The 24,381-nt window shown below is 43.6% G+C and overlaps 1 protein-coding gene across 2 annotated transcripts in view; it reads left to right on the forward strand.

Moving 5' to 3' along the window:
- The window catches only part of SNX9 (sorting nexin 9), an 844,750-nt gene that overhangs the window by 706,712 nt on the left and 113,657 nt on the right, over positions 1 to 24,381 (forward strand). For both annotated transcript variants that reach the window (XM_069235304.1, XM_069235305.1), the window contains one exon: positions 10,062 to 10,176. In XM_069235304.1, the coding sequence (XP_069091405.1) occupies positions 10,062 to 10,176 (115 nt within the window). The remainder of the gene's footprint in view (positions 1 to 10,061; positions 10,177 to 24,381) is intronic.

Genomic DNA, 24,381 nt, shown 5'->3' on the forward strand with positions numbered 1-24,381 from the left:
CCCATGCCCCCACCATATCTTCAACTGAGTCAGCAACACCTTCACCCCCGAACTCTTCCACACCATCAAATGCTCCATCGAGACAGCCACCATCGCTGAAGACTGTAAACATGCAGAGATCAAACTCCTGCTGAAGAAACCCACTACAGACCTGACAGACCTCAAGAACTACAGACTCATCTCGCTAATCCCCTTCCCAGCCAAAGTCTTTGAGAAAGCCATCAACGCCCAGCTCACCAAATTCGTTGAGAATAACCACATTCTGAACCCCTCCCAATCAGGCTACAGAAGCAACCACAGCACTGTGACTGCTCTCCTCGCTGCAACAGGTGACATCCACAACCTTCTTCCCCGGGGTGAAACCGCAGCCCTCTTCCTCCTGGACCTCTCGGCCGCCTTCGACATCGTCTCCCACCACACCCTCTGTGCAAGACTCCATGACACCGGCACCCATGTCCTCCACCCCCCACCCACCACGCCAACCGACCACACACGTAAGCTGGGAATTATCCTTGACTCTTCGCTCTCTATGAACCACCAAATCAACATCATCTTGTCCTCCTGTTTCCACACGCTTTGTTTGAACCGCAAGATCTTCAAGTGGATCCCCATTGAATCCAAAAAGAACAGTCACCCAGGCGCTCGTCAGCAACACGCTCAACTACGGCAACACACTCTGTCAGCTCTGAAGCTCCAAAAGAAGCTGCAAAGAGTCCAGAACGCCACCGCTAGAAAGTTGCAGCTGCATCTCTGGGCACCTGAGAGACCGCCACTGGCTCCCAATCAACAAAAGAATCACCTGCAAACTCCTCACGCACACCTATAAGGCCCTTCTCAACATTGGACCTGCATACCTCAACCACAGCCTCGCTTTCGACATGCCCACCAGACAACTCCGTTCCACTCACCTTGCCCTGGCCACCATCCCACAGATCCGCAAGACCACAGCCGGAGAAAGATCCTTCTCCTACCTTGCCGCTAAGACCGGGAACTCTTCCTTTACATCTCAGGAAATCTCCCTCTCTGCCGCAATTTAGGCAGGACCTCAAGACCTGGCTCTTTGACTGAACTGGCCATCCAGCACCTCGACTGAGCTGCAGTAAGTACCCCCCAACAGCGACTTTAGACCCGAAAGGGTGTTTAGCTGCTCTCTATAAGAATCCTGGTTGTTAAACGAATACCAGTACATTTATGGGTGTTACAAAACTTTCCAGGCATTCCTGCAATGGAATGCCAACCCCCCAAAGTTCTACATTAAATAGTGTATATTTTTTTCACTATTCAAAGTGGTATTACACTCGAAAAATTGATTTGTGCAAATAATCTGACGTTCATGTGAAAATAAATTTGCAAATTTGTCCCTCAAAGCACAAATAGGAAATCTACTTTTTCACAAATTAAAGGTGATAAATCATTTGAATTACCATTTATCAGATTATTGAACGTTGAAGAGGTGTGAAAGGTGTATGTACTGAACTAGATGCAGACTCTTCTGACCCTTCACCTTGCAAGATACAATAATCTACCATGTAGGCATCCAAAAGTACCTTAGGAGTGATGCATGTATTTTTTTAAAGTATGAGGAACCAAATCAGTTCCCAGCTGTACTGATATAATGAAGGTGTTCTGGGCCCTTTCCCAGTGGTGGCTACCATGTATTTAGAGTGGTGTCTTCTCTCCTGTCAAACAGCATGAGAGAAGCATCAGGATTGGAGAGAGCGGCCTCTCTCAGCGTTCTTGAGAGTACTGGAGACCCGTACTTTCTCTAACCCAGCTGTTTTAAGACAATTAGGTTAGAGAAGTTTAAAATGTGCATGCCTGGTTGGCCGTCACAAGACGGCCGGCCAATGAGACATGCACACTTTAAACATAAGTGCAGAGCTCCCTGCTGTCACTCAGCAGCAATTGCTGTGCCCCGTCCTGACACTCAGGTCAGGACAGGTTGCTGAAAAATAAAATGGTAATAAATACACTTTATTAACATTTTATTTTTCAGTTGCTATGGGGCAATTTTATAGTGGTGCAACACTCCTCCGCTCCCATGGAGGAGCTGCTTCTGCCCTTTTCCCAAACTACACCAGCAGTGGGACGTCATGAAGAGAGTTCAAATAGTCATGCAGTTAATGGAAATCTTATGACTACTGCCCATTTATGACCCAAGCAGAAATAAAATCTAAATTACATTAATATAGATTAATGTAGATACAGTGCTGGAATGATGGGTGAAACAGCCAGATCTCCGATCCGGCAGCTGGTATTAGGACGGATCGGGGATCCATCTGGCCCCAGTCAAATATGCTGAATTTGTTCTGATGTAATGTACTGGGACACAGTGCCTGCACGTTGTCTGCTTTCTGCTCTGAACAGCAGCATGCAGGCTGCAAAGGGGACTTCCTTATTTTAAATTCCAGCTATGCCCAAAACAAAGGACAAATTTAAAATGCCATCAGCCCTCCATTTGTTTTAGTATAATCCTGGTCGTGAGCTATGTGGAGCGTGGGCACCTTGACATTAGTGCAGTGGAGGGGAAACAAAAAGGCACACAGTTCATCAGTTTGCAAATACTTAAGAAAAACTATATTTGAAGGCAAGCTTTTGATTTTGTTCAATCCATGTATAAGAGGGATATTCATGCACTGTAAGAATGTCAGATTTAGCAGCCTATAAGTGTTTCCACAAATAACTATTTAAATAGAAATATCTTTTTATTTAATTCTTTTATAGCGCTACTCATTCCAGTTTAGTGTGTCTCAGCGCTTTTCATCAGATGCACACATTATACATTGACAATGAACAAATCAAGTGTGTGTGTGAATAAATGTACAGGATGTTGTATAAGACAATCAGGTTTTCAAAGGGTAGGTGTCGCACATTGTCTTTACTGTTAAGAATTATGGACCAGATGTACAAAGCATTAATTAGGTCATAAAAGATCTGCTTTACAGAATCAGGCCATCTGGACTGGAAAAATGCCTTTTCCGGTGTACAAAGCCCAAATTGCGATTCTTGTTACCAAATCACAGTTTACGTTTTGCGATTCGGTATTTGGAGGAGGCGTTTTGAGGGCATCCCTTCCTAATCCCGAATATGAATGGTATGTACAAATGTTTTGCAATCGAAATGCGGTTGCAAAGCATTCACACTTTACCACTGTTGGAGGCTTCACGTTCCAGTTGGTTGCGGCGAGGCCCTAGCCAGGCAGAACCTACCATTCCTGTTATGGGTAGGTGATTACACTCATTGTATAACCTGCACTCACCCTTGGATAGCTTGGCACACAGCAGTCAGGCTTTTCACAAGGGCAGTGTGTAAAGCATTAGCATAGCACTACCATACAACAAATACACTGAGCGTCACAAAAGAGACTTCACACAAGGAGTATGTATATAAAGTTTGTATTCAACACACACATTAATTAACACAACATGAACATCATGTAAATCTGGGTATAAATCACATAAAAAAATATCACTAGCAGTACTGGGCCCAACTGTGTTAAAACGACATTAGCATTATGAACATGTGAGAAAAATAATACCTTCCCTCCCAGCACCCTCATGCAGTGCCCACACACAGCACAAGACCCACCCTAGCGATTTTCCCAGTTCGATGGCACACGATCCTAGGGTGCACCCCAGTTCACAACAATAGCAGCAATGTGTAGATACAGAGAACAGCAGCACTTTTAGATAATCCCGCGACTTACGCTTCACAGGTAGAACCCTCTGTCAACCATGATAGTCCTCAGACCAAGAAACAACGTGTATGCCACACCGCCATGCAGTGTAGTCAATCACAGGCAGTCCCTCCCACTCACTTGCTCCACACTGCTACTTGGTGCCTCGGATATCAACAGGCTAGTATAACATGCACTTGCTCACACTCGCTCCAAACACCCTACTGCGGTTTACTGATATTCGGCAGGCTAGTGGTCACTGCACTCACAGACCCCCCCCCCCCACCGGGTCCAGACCTTCCTCCAACCAGTTCCTACTACCCCTACCTCTTATGAGCTCGAGATGATAGCACCCTTTCCCTGGATACTAGGCCATTCGTGGCCGGAATTACACTTATTCAGGATTCCTGGGCAAGGGTGGGGGGAGCAAAGAGATAACAGGTGATAAGGCAGTCGTCGATAAATGAAGATCTGATTACCACTGTGAGAGTTTTCCAAGGGGTCTCCACACCGTGCCTTCTGGCACAGACCCAGGTCTGCCAACCACGGGGAGGGTCACTCTGGGACGCACGCTGTTCACAATGGAGCCTAGCCAAACACTCCTGCATACAGATAGTTACCAAATCCCCCCCTCCCTCGTAGGAGGCACAGCATCTGGGGCGCCATGACTTGAGTCGCCCTGGACAGTACCAGTTGCACACGAAGAGCTACCAAATCCAAACCTCTCGGGAATAAGACATAACGTCTAGTGTGTGATGACTTGAGTCACACCAAACAATTCTGTACACACAATAAAAGTTAGCAATGCCGTACCTCCCTGGAAAAGAAGCACAACACTTGGTATGCGATAGCTTGAGTCGCACCAGACAAATCCAATCATGCACAGAAAGTTACCAATGTCTGGACTCCCTGAAATGAGGCACAAAATCTGGTGCATGATGACTTGAGTCGCACCAGACAAATTTGCTCATACACAGAAAGTTCCTAATGCCAGGCCTCCTCGGAATGAGGCACAACGTCTGGTGCACAATGATTTGAGTCACACCAAACAGATCTGATCACACACAGAAAATTACCAATGATGTACCTCCCTGAAATGAGGCAAAGCATCTGGTGTGCGATGACTTGAGTAACAACAGACAAATCTGATAACATACAGAAAGTTACGAATGCTGTACCTGGAGTGAAGTACAATGTCTGGTGCGCGATTACTTAAGATGCACCAGACAAATCCGTCCACACTCTGAGAGACACAAGTTCAGCAGTGCGGCGCAAGGTAGATTGCGACACTGTTCTGGGTTGCAACCAATGAATTGGATACCGTGCACAATGAGCATGCAGCCGTCTGTTGCACGAGAGAAATGCAGCATACTTAACAAACACAGGCCACGGGTGGTCCCGCAACTGGTGAAACCGCTCATTACCAACCAGATGCTTATACGTGTCGTAGCCCCACAATAAAAGGCCACACTCCTTGAATGATGCAATATTTAGAAGGCTCCACACCAAGCAAATCCTGTCTCCAGGCGCAATACTTGGTTCCATGCCCTCACCGCTGCTGCCGGTGACGTCCAGCAGATGATGTAGGCATTTAAGTGGGCACCGCTCTCCAGATGAAAATAAGTAGGTGTAGGTCCCTTGAACCTCCACCTAGAACAGGGAGAAAACAACAAGCCCTTGGATAGCACACTTCAGAGTGCTTCACAGTATCAACCAGTTTGCCCTGGCCAGCCACGATGCAGGAATAGTGCGCGGTCCCTTCCTAAAGCAGTACTTACTCCTTGTGCACAACAGGTTCTTCTGGCAGCGTGGCACCAGTAGTTATCCCAATCGTGTGCCTTTTAAGTTGGGGGAGGGTCAGAAGGTTCCCCTTTGAACCACAGATGTCTCCTCTAAATTTCAATCCTGTCTGCCATCCTGTCTGCCATTGGGCTGTGGAATGCAGATCTTAATCTTTAGTGGGGCCAGGACCTGGCTCTGAGAGGCCAAGGGTCAGAACCTCTCCCTCCAATCTATCCAGCCAGGCCCACAAATGGCAGAGGTCTTCGTTCCAGTTGTGTGCCTAAGTTGTATAGCTGTCGCTGGGTAATCCAGATGTGCTCCTCCATCCCCCAGTGTGAACTCAAGTTGAATTAAAAAGGCACAAAAAGCGTTTCAGGGCAATGAAACGTCCACTTTCTAGAAGTGGCATTTCTCCTTGATTATTGACAAAACCACCTTTACCATAGAAAGGGGTCTGTCAACACGAACCTAATGATAGTAAAGAACATGACAGGCTGGACACATGATTAAAAGCACCAAAGGTGCAAATTGCACACCCTGGCCTGCTAAAGCAGGCTAGTTACATGTTAAAAGCACCGTAGATGCTGGTGCACACACCTAGGCCAGCGCCACTTCCCAACATATGTGGGAAGACGTGTATGCACTTTCCGACTGTACTTACAGTGGTAAAGTGCCAAGGGCGCTAGGGGCAAACAGCAAAACCTACCAGAAAAAGCAAAAAAGCTTTGGGAAGCACTATCTCAGCGTGTCCAGTCTAACAACCACCAACTCAAAGTTGACCGAGCACTGCTTACTTTTAAAAAAACAAAAAGAAAACGTTTTATTTTCTCTTTTTTTAAACTCATCCCGTTTTCATTTAAGGAAAATAGGCTGCATTTAAAAAAAAAAAAAAAAAAAAAAAAAAAATCTTATTTAAGAACAGTCACAGACATGACATGACGTCTGCTGACCCCAGCAGGCTACCATCCCTGTGATTTTTGGGATTCCCAGTGGGTCGTTGGCTGAGGCTTTACTCATTAATGTTCATGAGGATTTACGACTTACTACGAATTTTTTATTTGTTGGTTTTATTTAAAAAAATTATAATTTTTTGTTAGCAGATACGAACCATGAGAAATTTACACAGAGCAACACATAAGATTACAATTCATTATTAAAAACCACACTGAAGCTTATTCTGCAACAAACAGCAAAATGTAAGAGCACATTTTGGCGCCTTATGGTGCCATAGGTACATCTTCTACTTCGAAGGTCAGTCCCCAAATACCCTTAAACTTGCGGACTGTGCATATTCTTTGTTTATACAAATTTTCCTTAAAGCGCACCGGCGTTGCAAATTCATTGGGCTAATAGACGATTTTAAGAGATTGGGGACCCCAGCTGGCATTGTGCAACTAGCTAACCTCAAAGTGTTCTATAAAGGACAAGTGCATATTTTTCAGGGCGTACAGGAAGCAAAGAACTTCTTAGATCTGCTAAAAAAAAACAAAAAACAATGATATGGTATGGCGGGAGGATGAGGAAAAGAAGGGGTAAAAAAAATTCTCTACTATATTTGGAACTGACTCGCAATGTGTTTTTTGTGTTTTATGTCTGTTTTTTTGGTTTCCGCTGCCTTGCTGCTCGTCCTGAGATCAAGGCTCTAGGAGTGCCATGACAGGGCACTCTTTTTTTGGGTATGTGGGGGGGGGGGTTCAGTGGTGGGGGACCAGATTGGTGGGCCATGACGTGTGGGACCCGCTGAGGGAAGGGCGGGGAAGATGTCCTCCTTCTGGTGGGGGGAGGTTTGCACTAGGGTGGGGGAAAAGAACAGATGACAAAGCAGATTACAAATCGACAAAAAGATTTACTCGAAGAGCCAGCTTGGGGGTCGCCTATGATTCTGGTATTGGATGACTGCGCTCAGTAAAGGAGGGTCAGGGAGAGAACTAAGAGTTATCTCTTGCAGTATTAACGGCACCAACAGCCATGTTAAGTTTGGTGCTATTCTCAGATGGCTCAGGGTCTCGCAATCATAGATTTTTCTCTTGCAGGAAACACATTTAAAATGTCAAAATAAGCTCCCAAAACTTCCTAAATTTATTGCTCAGGTATGCTTTGCATCGGCTAATGCCGCTGTTCGAAGGGTCACTATATTGGTTTCCCAGGAACTTCCTGGGAAGGTCTATATACCAGATCCAGAGAGACCCGCAGGCACGGTGGGTTGTAATTAGTACTCTTATCTCGAATAATCATATCGATTTTGCGAGCTTTTATGGCCCAGTAGATGACGATCCAAACCCCCTTCAGGGCCTCTATAAGGTGTTGAGCTCACTCCCCGGCCTTTTCATCATTGGTGGAGATTTTAATGTTACTCCAGATACTCCGATGGATTCCTCTCGTAAAACCAAGAAGCAGAATAAAACCAGAGTTTCCCAGTGGTTAGGGAAGATTATTTTGGATTTGGCTTTAGTAGACGCTTGGAGGACTGATCACCTGTAGGATCATGACTATACGTATTTCTCTAAAAAAAAATATAATACGGTTTCCAGAATAGACTTCATATTAACTTTGTTTCTTGTCCCACAAAATAATACTTTTATACAAGTCAATCCTTTCTCGGATCACTCAGCACCTCAGGTCAATCTTAATCTGCATTGTGAGATGTGTGTTCGTCCTCGTTGGAGCTTCAATAAATCTCTTTTGGTAGATGAAGGATGGGTACAGATTCCTAAACACCTCTGTTATTGATTGCTGCAAGATTAATAAAGGTCCAGGTTCCCCAATTTCCATTTGGGAAGCACTCAAAGCTTACATAAGAGTGGAAACTATATCCTATGAGGTGTTTACGGTCGAACTAAATAAGCAAAACTTAAAGGAGCTCCAATTGGGGCATGAGTCAAGCACAAAGTGCCCTCCTGACCTCCCAAGACCCAGAGGCATTCTCAAGATTGCCTGTGGAACAGGCCAAGTTAAGGGATTGTGTTTTTTATCTCACGGGATAGTCAATCAACATACAAGTTTGCAGAGTTGTTACGAAGAAAGCAAACACGTAGGCAAATTTCTGGCCGGGTCTGTGGAAAAAAAAAAAAATCCCATAAAGACACTATCAAATCTATTTTTGATGAGGGGCTAAGCACGCTTGTAAATCATCCAGAAGATATTGAAAGAGTCTTTCTATCTCACTATACAAAAATGTATTCTCACTCTCTTCCAACCAGTGTTCAGCAGATCAATCACTACCTGGATCCACTGATTCTGCCAAGTTTGGACGAGTCTTCAAGGGCAAAACTTATATCACCTATCTCACTTCTTGAAGTAAAGGAGGCAATAGTGGCCTCACCGAATGAGAAGGCCTGTGGGGAAGATGGTCTTCCGCCAGAAGTCTATAAAACCCTTGTAGACCAAATTGCAGGATGCTTAGTTGGCCTTTTTAATAATATCCTCCATGGGTCTGACATACCAGCATCCTTTACAAGGGCCTCAATGATTAGCTTCTTAAAAAAAGATAGGCCACCTCAGAAACCCGATTCTTATCGTCCGATCAGTCTACTACATTTTTATAATAAGCTTCTAGCAAAGATATTGGCACGAAGATTGACCCTAGTAGCTCAAGACCTAATCCATGAAGATCAGTGTGGCTTTCTCCCGGGTAGGCTGTTAGCGACTAATACTAACTTTCTAATTCAGGCGATAGATTATTACTCTCACAACTACAAACCGGCGGCTATCATAATGTTGGATGCAGAGAAAGCCTTTGATTTTGTCCAATGGGAGGTGCTTTTTAGGATCTTAGTAAAGTTTAAGTTTCCTAGACAATTTATTCAGATATTGAGAAATCTTTACTCTAAAGCCCAAGCTAAAATTCTCATCAATTCACATATAGCAGGAACCCTTCAAGTTCATCGAGGCATGCGTCAAGGATGCACCCTTTCCCCGGTGCTCTTTGCGCTATTTATTGAGCCTTTAGCTGCGGCGCTGCGCCAAGACCCTTCTATTCTCCCTCCCATGCCTCAAGCACCTAAACTAAAGTTAAACACTCTTTAGAGCATTAGTATTTGCAATTACCTAATAGCGAATCACAAAAATTCACTATTAGGTAATTGCAAACACTAATGTTAGTACATCTGGGCCTATATGTTAATAGTCACTAGACAAAACACAGCTCTCTCCAGCAAGTGCATTAACCACCAAAGTTATGTCATCATTATTATTATTCCCTGGGGTTACTGGGCACACAAAGCTCTCTGCAGCAGGTGACTTAACCTTACTAGACATTTTAAAATGCAACCTTTGCAACCAATCAAGCCAGAACAGATTTACTGTCACATTACTCCACGTTGCCATATTTTTTGTGGCAAAGTTTTTAAAAAAAATACATTTATAAGTTGACTATCCAATTACTTTTCATGATGCCACCTATCGTGACCCCACCCCTTTTTGTTCTCCACCTTGACCCCTTATTATGTGTTCCCAAATTAACGGGTTTTTTTTCAATTCCAGGACTTTAAAAAAATGTCTTTTCATAACTGTCTAATTGGTTTAGGTTTAAGAGGAACATGTGCTGATTATCAAGGCTGTTCGAAATGTAATTTGTAGTCAATCTTACGTTTGTGCTTTCCAGGCAGCAATAGAAAAAGTGAAAGAAAGCGATAAATTGGTGGCCACGAGTAAAATAACGCCGCAGGACAAAGTGAACATGATAAAACGTGTCGGAACCATGTCTTACGCACTTCAAGGTACGACAAACAAGGTTTAAGAATAAAATGTTTTGGAAACCATTTTCTGTTGAAAATGTGACTGCTGTAATTTGGAGGAATTCGAACATAACATTTACCTGGGATAATGGGCCTCTGTGTTTGATGCAACATTTATTTGTTGTGATAATTCTATGTTAATTAAAAGCTACCTCAGCAACTTTTCCTATTGCTTTGGTGAAGACGAGACAAATAATTGCATTGTGCCTGACTCAATGGAAGTTAGTGATTAGTATGGAGCTTGGAATCTGCCAAGTTACACATTTTTATACGCACTTTTATACCTAGTAAAGTGCTATAGTGGGTAGGTGTACGGTACCCACAACAACTTCCTTGAGCTCTTAAACAGGGTTTTCTCTTGCCCTCCATATTGTGGAAACACATTTACTCCATTTATTTCCAGGAACAGCATTACATGCATTCCAAGAAGAGACCCTGTTAAATGTTTATGAATGCTCACAAAAGTATAAGATTTTGCAGTTTTCTGCACGTTTTGCCTGGCAAACCACTCTGCACCATTTTACAGCGCATAGTCACAAAACCGTGGCCCATCCATAGGGGTTGAGGGGCTACGCCCCCTCACGTTTTGCCTCTTGAGAAGAGTGTCTGTCAGGCTGAGCAAAGGTCAGCCTGACAGACACACCTTGTTTTCAGGTTAGGCAGCCAGGAGCTAGACATGCGTGAAATGTGCAGGCTCCTGGCTGCCTGAGCTGAACTTTCCTGGGCTGAGTATGTCACAGCTCCTGTGGGCGTGACCTCTTCAGTTCAGCAAAGGTCCTCGAGGCCCTCCCTCTCGGTGACGAGGGGTATTGTCATTTATTGCCTCGGACCTGGGAGCTTTAGCTTTAAACCCTGAAGTGACCAGGGCTACGTCAATCAGTGACATCATCACAGAGAGGGGTGGGGTCAGCAGTCTCACTGACTCCATACCACTCATTGACAAGGTTGGTGCCTTACTTCATTGACTGGGAAAGCAGCAGCCCCAACCCTCCTGGAACCTCTGAGGCATGGTACTGTTGGCTTTCCTCATTGGCTGGCCTAAGGTCAACCAGTGAGGGAAGGCAGCAATCCCAACCCTCATGGGATCTCCAAGGCAGAGCTGCGCGTAAGTGTTTTTTAATTTTAATTTTTATTTTTTATTAATGTTTGAAGCATGCGTGTGTTTGAATATTTGGTAATGAGTGTTGTGAGTGGATGTGTTTGTGCGCTTGTGTGTTTGAATGTAATAGAATGTATAATGTAGGGTTTAAGTGAGTGTATATGTGTGCATGTGTATCCCGTCCGCCCCCCCTCATTCCTAAAATTACCGACCGCCACTGCATATTCATAAAGTAAATAATGCAGACAGTTTGCTGCTCTTGATCAGAATGTTGGAACGTAACTTGTTCTGCTTAGGTGTGCATAAATAAGTGGTGATATCCTTCCTTTTTAATGGGCGCTGTTTCTTTGTAGCATCAATATAGGTGAGAAACTGGATAACAACAGTCTCCATACCTCTTTCTACAAGTAAAAAGAGTAATGGTTCAGGGTTGGTGCATTCTATCACCAAGACCACCCAGGTTTGCCAGCTACTGCTATTTCGACAACATGTTCAAGTATTAGGAGGGAAAAGAACAATACAATTAAAAAGCTTGCTGTGCAGTTTTTAAGACCTACGTCTTGAACTCAGCAGCTAAATAATTGTTTAAAACATGAACGCCTCAAGTCAAATTCATATTTTTGGCTCGGGTAGTATAGTGCTTTCATACCAAAAAAGTCTGGGTTGGAGGAACTGCGGCGCTAAGTATTTTCTCTTGTAACACCGTTCCAGGTGCATGTAGGTTGCTTATGTTAGCTTCAATTGGGAAATGAAATGTGGACCATGATGGCAAGGAAAATGGACATGTCTCAATAAGCTCCTTTAAATTACTACCCTCATCAGGCATTTAATCCCTGCACATGGTCGCTGTTGTGTGCACATTTCTATGAAATAAGAGGTGATTGCCCCATGACCCTGTCCTCAGAACATCAGTGCGAATTGCAGATCATGCATTGGCGCACCTTTCTGTGAGGACTCTCGTGATTAGAAGCTTACAGCTATTGGGCCTTCTCACCTTTATTCAGTGCATCAGTGGCTGAAGTCTTCCATGGACCATCTTCAGACCTACCGCCCAGCCTTGTGAAGTACCCTGAACTGCCACGAGCCATCAGGGCATAGCGGTGGCTCCTGATGCTGAGAGGAACTCAACATTCCAAGCTGTGAACATTCCGCCCCCCCACTTCTGCCAGGGTAACATCTGGAGTTTGGCGCAACACAGCAGTCCAGCAGGATTTGTTATATGAATTGTGAATTGGCCCCTTCTACCTTTCCTCTTTATTCAAGGAGACCCTCCATATTGACTTAAGTTGGGCCCCAGTCTGTGACATCATAGAGCCTGCCAAGTTTCCCAAATTTACATACCGTGATCTTGCCTCTTGATCTAGTGGTAAAGACTGATCTCTAGTAATAAGAATATCTGGCCCAACATATAGCCCTGTCTCCTGGATTCCACCTAATGCTTTATTTACAACATGCCAGACAACACTCATTGTCTAGGCAATAACCGTGAGGCAGTTATCCTGGTTGGAAACCCTACAAGGAGGTAATAAAACTAAAGGGCCTCATTCCCCAACTACAGACATGTCCTTAGTCAAATTAGACACAGTAATGTCTGAACTCAAAGAGCATCAGGACCTTGCTTGTAGCAGTGGAACAAGGCACTTCTAACAGAGACCTTAAGATGCTCAATGGAAAGCTAGCAACGTTTAAGACCCAACTTATTCAGACAGAGTGCAGATTGAGCAACATTGACAGTAAATTCCATGAGACACTGGATTTGGGAGATCAGCCTTGGCACCTCAAAAATAGATTATAAGGAAGATAGATCAAGGAGAGGCAACATCTGGATCTTAAATGTTCTGGAAGCCGAAAAGGAACCAACATGATCACATTTCTGACCTTCTGCCTGTCAAAACTGCTTTTTCTGGACTTTACACCATCTCTGGAATTTCAGAGGGCTCACTACCTTAGGTACTGATATAACCTTAAAACCTGCTCATCCCATGATTGCCTGCCTGCTAAACACCCAAATGCGCTCGCTAAATACTCCAGATGTCCCAGAAACATGGCCCCTACATTTAGAATGGTCATAAAAAAGCCTGACACTCAGACCACTGCTGAAAGAACAGGTCATAAGATACTGTCTGTTTTAGACTCTGTGACCCTGATCGTAACTATAGCTGGCATTACTAAAGAGTTTTACATCCTTGACGAACTCCAACAGCTCATAGAAGTTTGAACAGAAATGACAATAGAAGTGAGAGCCTTGCAACAAGATGAAACGAAGATTAATTCAGATGACCTCACTGCTGAAAAAAGCAATCCTTATTCCACCCTATTCAGACCCCAGGGCCAACATAGAGATTTAGCTAACCTGCTTTGCTCAGAAAAGTCCCCTTTATGATAAATTGAGGTTGTCCTTCAAAACAAAAGGATAGTACCTCACAGCTCGTGACTCGGTCTCAGGTCCTATACCTCTTACATCATTGTTATCCATCTAATCATTCTAAACTATTCTTCCAACAGCCTCAATCTAAACAGAGTGGCATCAATGGCACACATACCTGACTCACCAACACAGAATTTTAATCCCCCCCTTAAAAGCTAGCAAATACTTCTACCACGCAGTGTGACATTAAGTACAGATTCCTTCCCCTAGCCTGATAGAAGCAACCCTAGTGTAGATAAACTAGCTAAAAAAAGATACTGCTCATATCCCCTATCCCTAACCAACACCAGACACTGGGTGAGCTCAGAATTAACCTCTTTGACAGTGTGTGGAACCAGTGCTCTCTCTATGATATCTCTATAACGGAGAACTCTCAAGTTATATTAAACATATTTTTTTTTATTGTTCCTCACTACCAAAAGACTGTATATCATCGTATTACAAGATACTCATAGATCCCAACAAGTATCCAACAGGTGAAGAGAGAGACTGGGTTGGGAATGTCATATATATCTCCGGCATGCCAACCCACCTGATCATCAACCTCTGATCACTGTGTCATATAAAGAAGTGCGGTGTTGCAATTCCTTTCCATAAATTTCTCCCACCCATATTCTCAAAAGTTGGGCCTATCCAACTGGAGATGCGTTTGAGTACAATTCAACACATATAATATAGGATCAGTCTATGCTCCTAGTACTCAAAAAAAGGATGTCTTCTTGAAACTTAAGCAGTTGCTGACTGAATTAAAGTGCTCCAAGCTCACAGTTTGAGGAGTCTGGAATATATCAACTGTTATTCCAATATTGTAACTTTCATAGATTCACATGATTGAATCATCCCCCATCATTCAGTTTAGTACTGTATGAGAGTCATTATTTAAAAAAGGACTAAACTTAAAAGTCAACCAATCAAGTCTCACCACCCTGTAGAACCTTCCTGAGAGAAGCTACAGTCCCTCAGATTTTCTACTGCACATCATTCTAGGGAGTCTCCACTGAGCTCTGCTCAATTTTTTTTCCTTCTTGCATAGTTTCAAGAAAGAATTTCTGTTTTTTTTTTTGTACTAGGAAAGTATTTTTCCTTGGTTCCATAGAGTTTTCTTCAGAAAGGCTGAGACTGACTCCTCCTTATCACGTCAGATAAGGAAAAGAAAACCTTCTTTAGGGCTTGCAGTTCCTGTGGAAAAAAGGCTTCCCTCAGAAGAGCCTCACAAAGACAGCATTTATTCTCTCTACACGGACCATTCTGCAAACGTTTGTAGTACCTTTTGGACTAAGACCTTGAAGGACAGGGAATAAAGGCTGCTAATCTCGCTTCAAAAGCTCAAGAACAGGAAAGAGACAGTTTCTAATTCGGACAGTGCGGACTCCTTTGTTACCTCGGCAAAGTTCCATAAGAGGGAAAGGCCACCCTATTTTAGAGCTTCCGCATAGCAGCCAAAGAAAGCCTTAATAAAGACCTCTCATGGGCCTTACAAGGGCCAGAGTCCTTCTAAATCTCCTCAAAAAGAGACATCCTTTACTAAAAAGGAGAGAAAACAACCTTCTAGCTTTATGAGAACATTGTTGCCAACAACACTAGCGAAGAACACATACACTGCAGCTTCAGCGTCAACAACAATGTCGACAGTCAGAACGTTGTCCACCACTTCTTCCTCCTCGTCAATGACTGTCAACGCTGAAAATCTCCATCAAGCCGTTGTCAGTGGTATCATCAGTAGCTCCACCCTCGACACTGGTTACATTACAGATGACAACAACACAGTCGTCTACTCCTTCATCGACAGAAGAAACTAATCCCCCTGTCGACGACCTCTTAGTGGGTACCCCCATCAACAAAATCATTGATGACAGAAAAAAAATCAGGATTACAGTGGGAGCATGCTATTAACACCAGAGCACACTTCTCCTAGTAAATTGATGCCCCTGATTCCAGTCTACCTTTTAGAAGAAGAATATTCAGATAATGAGGGACCATTTGGGGATGCACATAGTCCTTCAGAACTACAAGTTAAGTGTCAAGATTACACAGAAGGCTATGAGTAGAAGTATGAGAAGCAAGAATATTATTCTTCACAGGTACAATATCAAGAGCAGGAGGACATGGTTTGTCTTCCCAGCTCTTTAATTAAAGACCTACAGCTTAAGCTTTCGGATTACAGGAAGCGGTTTCCTTTTACAGCAGAACAGACTTCTATGGTGTCTACACCTCCCATAACTCAGCCGTCCAGTCCAGCACAAAGGCCTAGGTCATTGCCTTTTTCGCCAAGACGCACACCACAGACAGCACTTCTCCACAACCCAGATACCTCTGACGAAGAGAGAGGGGAAGGAGAGCTCCAAGACACTCATTTGGAATGGGATGAGTGCCTCATCCCCCCACAATCATCTCTATCGCCCACCCTTGTAGACTTATCTCCAGAAGACATTGGGGGGTTCCACAATTTACTGGAATGGGCACCTAAAAGGTTTGCACTTCCTATGCCCACTAAACAGATGGACTCATTTTAATATAACTTCAAGGAACCTTTTCAAAAGAGTGTAAGGTCCATGCCCATTGTCAATTATATCTGGGAAGAGGGCTTAAAAGTAATGAAAAATCTGGCTACAGTAATAGCCGTTCTCCTGCAGTTAGACAAGAAATATTAAGCCCCGGAAGATGCCCCAGCTTGTGTAACTGGCCACCCAAAACCTGGTTGAGTGATAACGCAGGCAGCACGGAGGCGATCTAAGATCCCATCCTTCCTAATCTCTGCACCACCGAATAAAGAGGGCAGACGTTTAGACAATATTGGAAGGTGTTTTTCCTCAATGTCGGGGCTCACAGGGCAGAGAATTCCCTGGCTGTCATGGGACGATTTGATAAGCAATTATAGGCTGACATCGCACCATATATTGACCAACTACCGGAAGAAGCGAAAAAAGAGGTGAGGAAGGTATTACAAGGAGAGCAAGCCTTGGCGGAAATCATAGATTGTGCGATGGCCTGTATGTAGGCAACTTGCAGGTTCGGCGGTGCTTTGGAGACAAGGATGGCTTAAGCTACCACCTTCAGACAAGAGGTGCAAAGCAAGATCTTGGACCGTCCATTCGATGGAGAAGCTCTCTTTGGTAAACATGTAGATGAAGCCCTGCAAGCGATCAAAACTGACACAGACACAGCTAGATCGCTGGGGACCCTCCAGTTCAAGAAGTTGCCCTTTCGTGTTGTAGGGGGCGAGGGATGCCATCTTATAGAGGAGGATTTCAGCAAAACCGCTATTGCTCCTACACATGTTCGACTCAGCAATTTCACAATCTGCACAAAGACAACCACCACAAGCAGCCTACAACAGGCCTCCACCTTGAGGGAGAGCGACACACCAGGGAAAAGAAACAGGTCATCGTCAATGACCTGCTCCGGCTACATATGCGGCTCCAGCACTCAGATTAGGAGGAAAGATATCGGTTCACACAGCGGTGGCAAGAGATTACATCGGACCAGTGGGTACTAAAGCATGTTCAATTTGGTTACACCTTAGAATGTATTCAGATCCCACCTCCAAACCCACCACACACATCCATTTCAAGACATCTAATCCTTCTCAAGCTGGAGGTCAGGACCATGCTCATAAAGCAAGCAATAGAGAGAGTCCCTTTCTCACAACAAGGGAAAGGATTGTACTCCAGTTTCTTTCTAATACGCAAGAACTGGAAATCTACATGATCACGTTGCAAGATAATCTCCTGCATCTGAACCACAGGGACTATATATCAGTTCTGGGTTTACAGGATACATATTTTCACATCCCAATCTGTCTTGCCACAGGAGATTCCTCCAATTTACAGTAGCCGGCAGCCACTTCCACTTCAAGATTCTTCCTTTTGTCCTGAAGTCAGCCCCCAGGATATTCACAAAGTGTCTTGCTCCGGTGGCAGCATTCTTGCGGGAACAGAAACACCAAGTATTCCCATACTTAGACGATTGCCTCATCAAGGCACATTCTAGTTGCGCTACTCAGGAGTCAACAAAAGCTTGCGTAGATCTATTCAACGAGCTGGGTCTTACTCTGAATGGAAGAAATCAAAACCCCAGCCATCGAGAGTTATAACATTTTTTGGGAGCAACACTAGACACAGTCAACAGAAATGCCTGTCACACTTCAGAAAGATTAATAACGATCATATCCTTAGCAAAGTCAGTTTAGAGAAGAGAGTGTTTTTCAGTATGCCACTGCAAGTCACTCGTGTGGATGATGTCATGCATTCAACTAGTTTCGTTCAACGACACCATCAAGTCACTCCGGTCATGATCCTAGCCCTCTATTGGTGGACCCTAAAGTCAAATCTTGCAATAGGCCTTTCCTTTCTAGTTCAACCTTCCCTGCTTATCATTGCAACCAACGCTTCCCTGGAGGGGTGGGGAGCATACCTCCAGGACCTAGAGATCAGTCGAAAGTGGCAAAAACCTCCTCAGAATTGTCGATCAATCTACTTGAGTTCAGAGCAGTGTATCTGACTCTACAAGTTTTTCTCCCCAAGATAAAAAAAAAAAACTCTGCTGTTCTCATATGAACAAACAACACAACAATGATGCACTACTTAAACCAACAAAGGGGAATGAGATCACTTTTGAGCGAGAGAGAGCGAGAGAGAGAGTCTCAAGACATTTGGAAATGGTCTGTTCTAAATGGAGTGCATCTAAGAGTGGAGCACGTCCCAGGAGAACAAAACCAGATAGCGGACAGTCTCAGCAGGTCTTGGTGCACAAGTGGGAATTGAGTCAGGTTTCACTCAACCAGATATTCTCACAGTGGGTTAAACCCAATCTCAACCTCTTTGCAAACGCTCAGAACACCAAATGCTGATTCTTTGCAAGCTGGAATCATCATTCAGGATCGTGGGGGAATGCATTTTCGATAGCATGTTGCAGAATCTTTGGCTACACTTTTCCACGCAATTCCCCTGATTTCATTGGTTCTCACAAAGATGAAAATAGAGCCTTGTAGGCTAATATTGACCTGACCTTGCCAACACTGGTTTTCAGAATGTCGCCTTCTGTCAGAGGAACCTCACATTCCATTGAAGATCTCACCATATCGTCTGACAATGAACAGAGGGACAAGTCTTGCATCCGGATCCCAAGTCTCTCAGATTATCATCCTGGGTCCTAAATACAATGAATTCTCCCATCTAAACATCCCTACGGAATGTAGAGAGATTCTTTCTAAGGCCAGAGCGGACATTACAAACAAGTCTAATTCTCACAAATGGGAAACAGGAAAGAATAAACCCACTATCATCATTGCCTTAACACATATTGCCATACCTATTGCATTGGCAAGGTCAGGATTAACTCATGCATCCATCCGAGTGCATCTGGGGGCGATATCTCATTTCAGACGTTCTCTAACATTTCCTTCTCTATGGTCCTCAAGACTAATCAGTTCCTCAAAGGATTATTTAGGGTTTTCCCTCCAGTCAGACTTCCCCCTTCCCCCTCCATCTTGGCACCTAAACAGGGTACTATCAGCTCATGAAACTCCATTTGAGCCGATTTACAGAGCAGATTAAAATTCTTATCTTGAAAAGTAGCTCTTCTAGTGGCCCTGATTTACACCAGACCTGTCAGTGAGATCCAAGCTCTCAAAATCCAAGAATCCTGTGTTCAATTTAAGGAGGACAGGTTAATTCTTAGTACGAACTTTGTTTGTCCCTAATGTTCCTTCAGACTTCTATATCAAAAAACCCTTGATCTTACAGACCTTCTTTCTGAGCATGACAACTCCAGTCGAAAGAGCTCTTCCCTCTTTGGACATCAAGAGTTGCATCACATTTTATGTGGACAAGACCAAGACTTTTCCTGAATCTAATCAGCTTTTTGTTGCTCCACGGAAAGGGCAGCCACTTTCCAAACAAAGCACAGCTAGATTGATAGCTGCTACAATCCAATTTTATGCACAGGCAGCAGGAAAGCCATTACAGACTGCTGTACATGCTCATTCCACAAGATCTGTCTCAACCTCAATGGCATTATCTGCTGGTGTGCCACTCCAGGACATTTGCAGAGCAGCTACCTGGAAGAATAAACATATCTTTATGTAACACTACTGTCTGGACTTGATCGCTCAAGGGGATGTTGCTGTAAGCCAAACAGTTCTCAGACATCTTTTCAGATAAAGGTGAGCTGACTCTTCCCACCATTTTTTTTTTTATAGTTCTGCCCATTGGCACATAGTGAAATGTTTTATCAAATGTTGATCCACACCTTATATGTTGAATACAGAGTGTTTATTAATGATATTATGTTTGAGTTTTACTTTTTCTAATATATCTGCATAGATAGTCTTATCTTCTCATTATTCAATGTGCCATTCATACTGCTTTCTACTCTGATTCAAGCATGTGAATCTATGAACGTTCCAATACTGGAGTAATTTACCTAGTAGTTCTTCAGTATTGGATTCTTTCATAGATTCACATGTGACTCACCCTCCTCCCCTGATAAGATCACCTTTATCACTCTCAGTACAGTACTACTTGGAAGCACTAGTGCTGTGAAAATCTTAGGTACTGGAGCTTCTCTCAGGAAGGTTCTACAGTGTGGTGTGACCTGATTGGTTGCATCTTACATCTTAAGTGTAGTCCTTTTTTTAAATAGTGATTCTGATATGGTCCTAAACTGAAAGACCTATATATGTTTATGTCTATGGTGACATTACTTTTCTAAGGTCCCAGGACTCCTATCTCGACAACGGAGAATGATTCAATTCTAATACTGGAGAACTACAGTTACAGATAAGTAACTTATTTTCATCATATTATAGAATTTTTAGGACATTTGGATAAGAGGAGCTCATCTGCTTGCAAGACCGGAAGACTGAGCTTATCCTTCTATGCCCGTGCTTTCCCCATCCAAAAGCAAAAGACTACACCAAGCATTCTTGTGTGCATGGGACAAAGATAAGAATAAATTACTTTCTGGTAAAGTGTCACAGTGCTGAAACTTCAAACCTGTGACATCTAAGTGGGAGCACATTCAAGTCACACCTCATTCTCCTTTCTGTTAGACATAAATGTTGTTTTATCCAATGCCACAACATGGATAATGGATAATTCCAACTATAAACTCCCTGAAGAAAAGAGAAAACATGTGGCACTATGTGAAGAATACTTTGGCCCTAACAAACTCTCTCAGATACATAGCTCGGGAGTTTGGGCCAAAAGAAATACAAACTCAGTACACTTTATACTCTGTCAGCTGAAAAAGCCCTAACAGACCATCTGAAATGGAGAGAGAGCTGCCAGAGTGCAAGAGTGCTTGTGGTGCAACTCAAGCACAGAAAGTCAAAATCACCTATTCCATTGGTATATACCAGAGGAGATACATTGTTTACTAAGCCTATTGTACTAAACAAAGACTTTGTGTCCTTCTACTCCTCCCTGTATACGAGAATTGCCACTGACAAATTCCTAAAAGATCTACAAGCACCTTCCTGCTGAACTAAGACAGATGCTGGAAGGCAGAATACCTGATGCCTCAAACTTCTAACTGCAGGGAAGGCCCCAGGGTAGGACGACTTTCCCATTGAATATTTCTAGATCATGGCCCCACATGTCATCCCTTTACTCAAGAAAGTTTACAGAGAAATGCAAGATAGCGCGAGGGCACGTGGAATTCAATAGAGCCTTATTCCCACTATCCAGAAACCAGGCAGAGACTCACAACTCTGTTCTAACTACAGACCGATTTTGCTTCTCAACAATGGCAATAAGATCCTGGCAAAAACCCTGGCTCAGAGGCTTCAGAGGGTCATACCAAACCTAATTCATAAAAATAAAGTGGAATTTGTTCCAGGAAGGTCCTCACAAAACTATCTCAGAAACCTACTGCACCTACTTTGGTTGTCCAAAAACAATCCATAAGAAAGGCTGGACCTCTCCATAGATATTGTGAAGGCTTTCACAGGTTAGAGTGGGTCTACCTATTTACCGGGGCATTGGGCAAAGTTTTCTTGCCATGGTCTAATGCCTGCACTGCACAGCAGCCCCGCAGCAGTGGTGAGTTGTAATGGCTTTATTTCGGATCCAGTCATCATTCAAAGGGGCACTAGGCAGGGATGCCCCTAGTCTCAATTACTGTTTTAGCTGGCGTTTGAGCTCCTAGTGATTACAGTCAGACAAGCCTCCGGCATATCTCCATCTTCCATACAGCTTCAGGCAAGTTAAAAATCATGTTGTATGCTGACAGCACACTTATCTTTTCACGCCACACTTGTTACTGCCTCTTCTAATTGACATTACTACTGCCTTTTCCAATTTATCAGGGTAAAAGATTAGTTGTTCAACATGTGAGGGTATGCACAAGAATGTCTGGCCCATGATGAATTTGATCAGCAAATTCACGTTTAAATAGTACCTCAAAAGCTAACAAACATGGGCATCCTTGGTAGCAGAGATCCCACCCTCCCTCCCCCCCACCATATGCTAAGACAACCTTACGAATATGACTGACAAACGAATGGAAACTTTCAACTTTGGAAAGAACTCCAACTCTCCCTTTGGGGCAGGATTCAAACGGTTTAGATGGTGGTGGCACCCAGGTTTAATTAGGTCTTTGGCATCATCCCCCTGGCAATATCCTTAACACAGCTCTGAAGAATTGATTGTTTACTGAAGCTATGCCTTTAGGGAGGAACACCCCCGAGAATATCAGGAGTCTAACTTTATGCCACAACAGCATCTAGAGGCCTGCGCTTACTAATTTAGAATAAAATTACACAGTACACCACCTGCACAATTGGCATATTACTTCACAAAGAACCTCAAAACTCCAGGTTGGCTGACAAGAGAGGCATGCACAAAATGATTTTGTCAGCTCTAATACCTTATAAGTAGGACAAAAATAGGTAAGAGACCCGCTCAACCCTATCCTCCGCACGCTGACTATATATGGAGGCTTATCTATGGAAAACAGGACTCAAACTGATTGCTACATTCACAAGCGCCTGTGTAGTATAATTCTGATGGATTAATTGACCACAGAGCCATCCATTGGCCCCAGTGGATTTCCAAAGCTATGTTCATGCTAGAATAGCTTTATATGGAAAGTCAATTCACAACATTCCCCCAAATGTGAGCAAACTATAAACTGAGTGGAAATCAGTTTTGGAGATATCGCCAACCAAAACATAGTCTTTTGCACACACCAGGGAATCGACTTGGCATCCCCTCCATACTGGTGGCCAGTGTATGCCCAGACATGGGTCCCTTGCTCACTGTGCCACTGGATTCAAGCTAGCCTGACTGATGAGGAGTGATACCCTGAAACTGGTCCCAGGGTGCTTGTTTTCCGGCCCAAGGAGGACCTGACCTGGCAGTTCCGGCTAGACTGTTCCATAGGCAACAAGGTCAAGACTGATTTGCATAGGGCTGGTTCCAAACTGGGGTGGCATGGTGAGCAAAAGAACAATGGATTAAACCCAGATCTGTGACTGGGGGGGGGGGGGGGTTGAAAGGTTTCAGCACTCCGTCCATCATCCTTTTGTGTTGCTATCCCTTCCATACTTCCCAGTTTTCAATACAAAAGGAGCAAGTTCAGTAACAGGGTTCTATGAAACCTTGATAACAGATCCCTACTTGACAAGAAGTCAAACCCAGCAGTGCAGCATTAAACGCCAAATGAGACGAGGCCTTGCAAATAGAGTACGCAAAGGAAAGCTGGCCAGACCTGCTACATTCACACAACAAAGTCTAAGATAGGCTTGTGTAAAATTTAGCTTCAGGTCGAGTTTGCCTATATAAAACTGCAAAAAGAAATGGATGATTCCCCTCCAGGTTTGCTGCATCACCAGCAATGGAGGATGGGCAGTGATTTGCTGTGTAAAGTTTGCTGAGTGACCAATGTTAACCGTGTAAGATCTAAAAACCTTTTTGGCCCTTGCCCTAATCTCGCATGGCATTAAGGGACTTAATGCAAGCTAAAAAAAGGGTTGATTGGCACTTTTCTAGCGATTGCCAAGATGTGTCTCTTGAGGAAATTATAAACGACCACCAGACTGGCAGAATGGCTGGGTGCAGTGGCAATAACAGCAGCTCATGAGAGACTAATCTGGAAACGGAATAATCAACTCTAGAAATTTGAAGACATATGGGTCCATTCTTGCGAACTCAGTAGTGATTATTAATACCACTACTCCTGGGTTTCTGATGTGTAGGCTTAACCATTTCCTGTAAATCATTCATTATTACTAACGTCCATTCCCCTTTGCTTGTGTTTGCAACATCAGTCCTCTAAAGAAAGCATGTAAAGGGAGATCCTTTTTGGTGCCTGTATTTTGAAAGCGCGTTCATAATTATTTGAAAACAACAGTCTCTGCCTTCGTTTCTCCTTTCCCTCCCAACACCCTTTATGTTGAATTCATGAAATGAAAAGTTGACCCCTGTGAAAGGCAGCTGACAACTAGCCATGTGACTTGTGTATTTTTGAGAAGCATTATACCAACAGAGTTATTTGGTTGCAGGTCGAAAACAGATTTTGATGTTTCAGAAATGTGATGTTACTTGGAATGTTCTTTAATTCCACGGACAAGTCTTGATTTGACATGGGGAACTGAAATGTAATTCCAAGACTGGCCTTCTGGTGTAACTAACTGAGAGAGACTGGCTTTATCCTCCTT

This window comes from Pleurodeles waltl, chromosome 5 (assembly GCF_031143425.1).
Source record: "Pleurodeles waltl isolate 20211129_DDA chromosome 5, aPleWal1.hap1.20221129, whole genome shotgun sequence".
NCBI lineage: Eukaryota > Metazoa > Chordata > Amphibia > Caudata > Salamandridae > Pleurodeles > Pleurodeles waltl.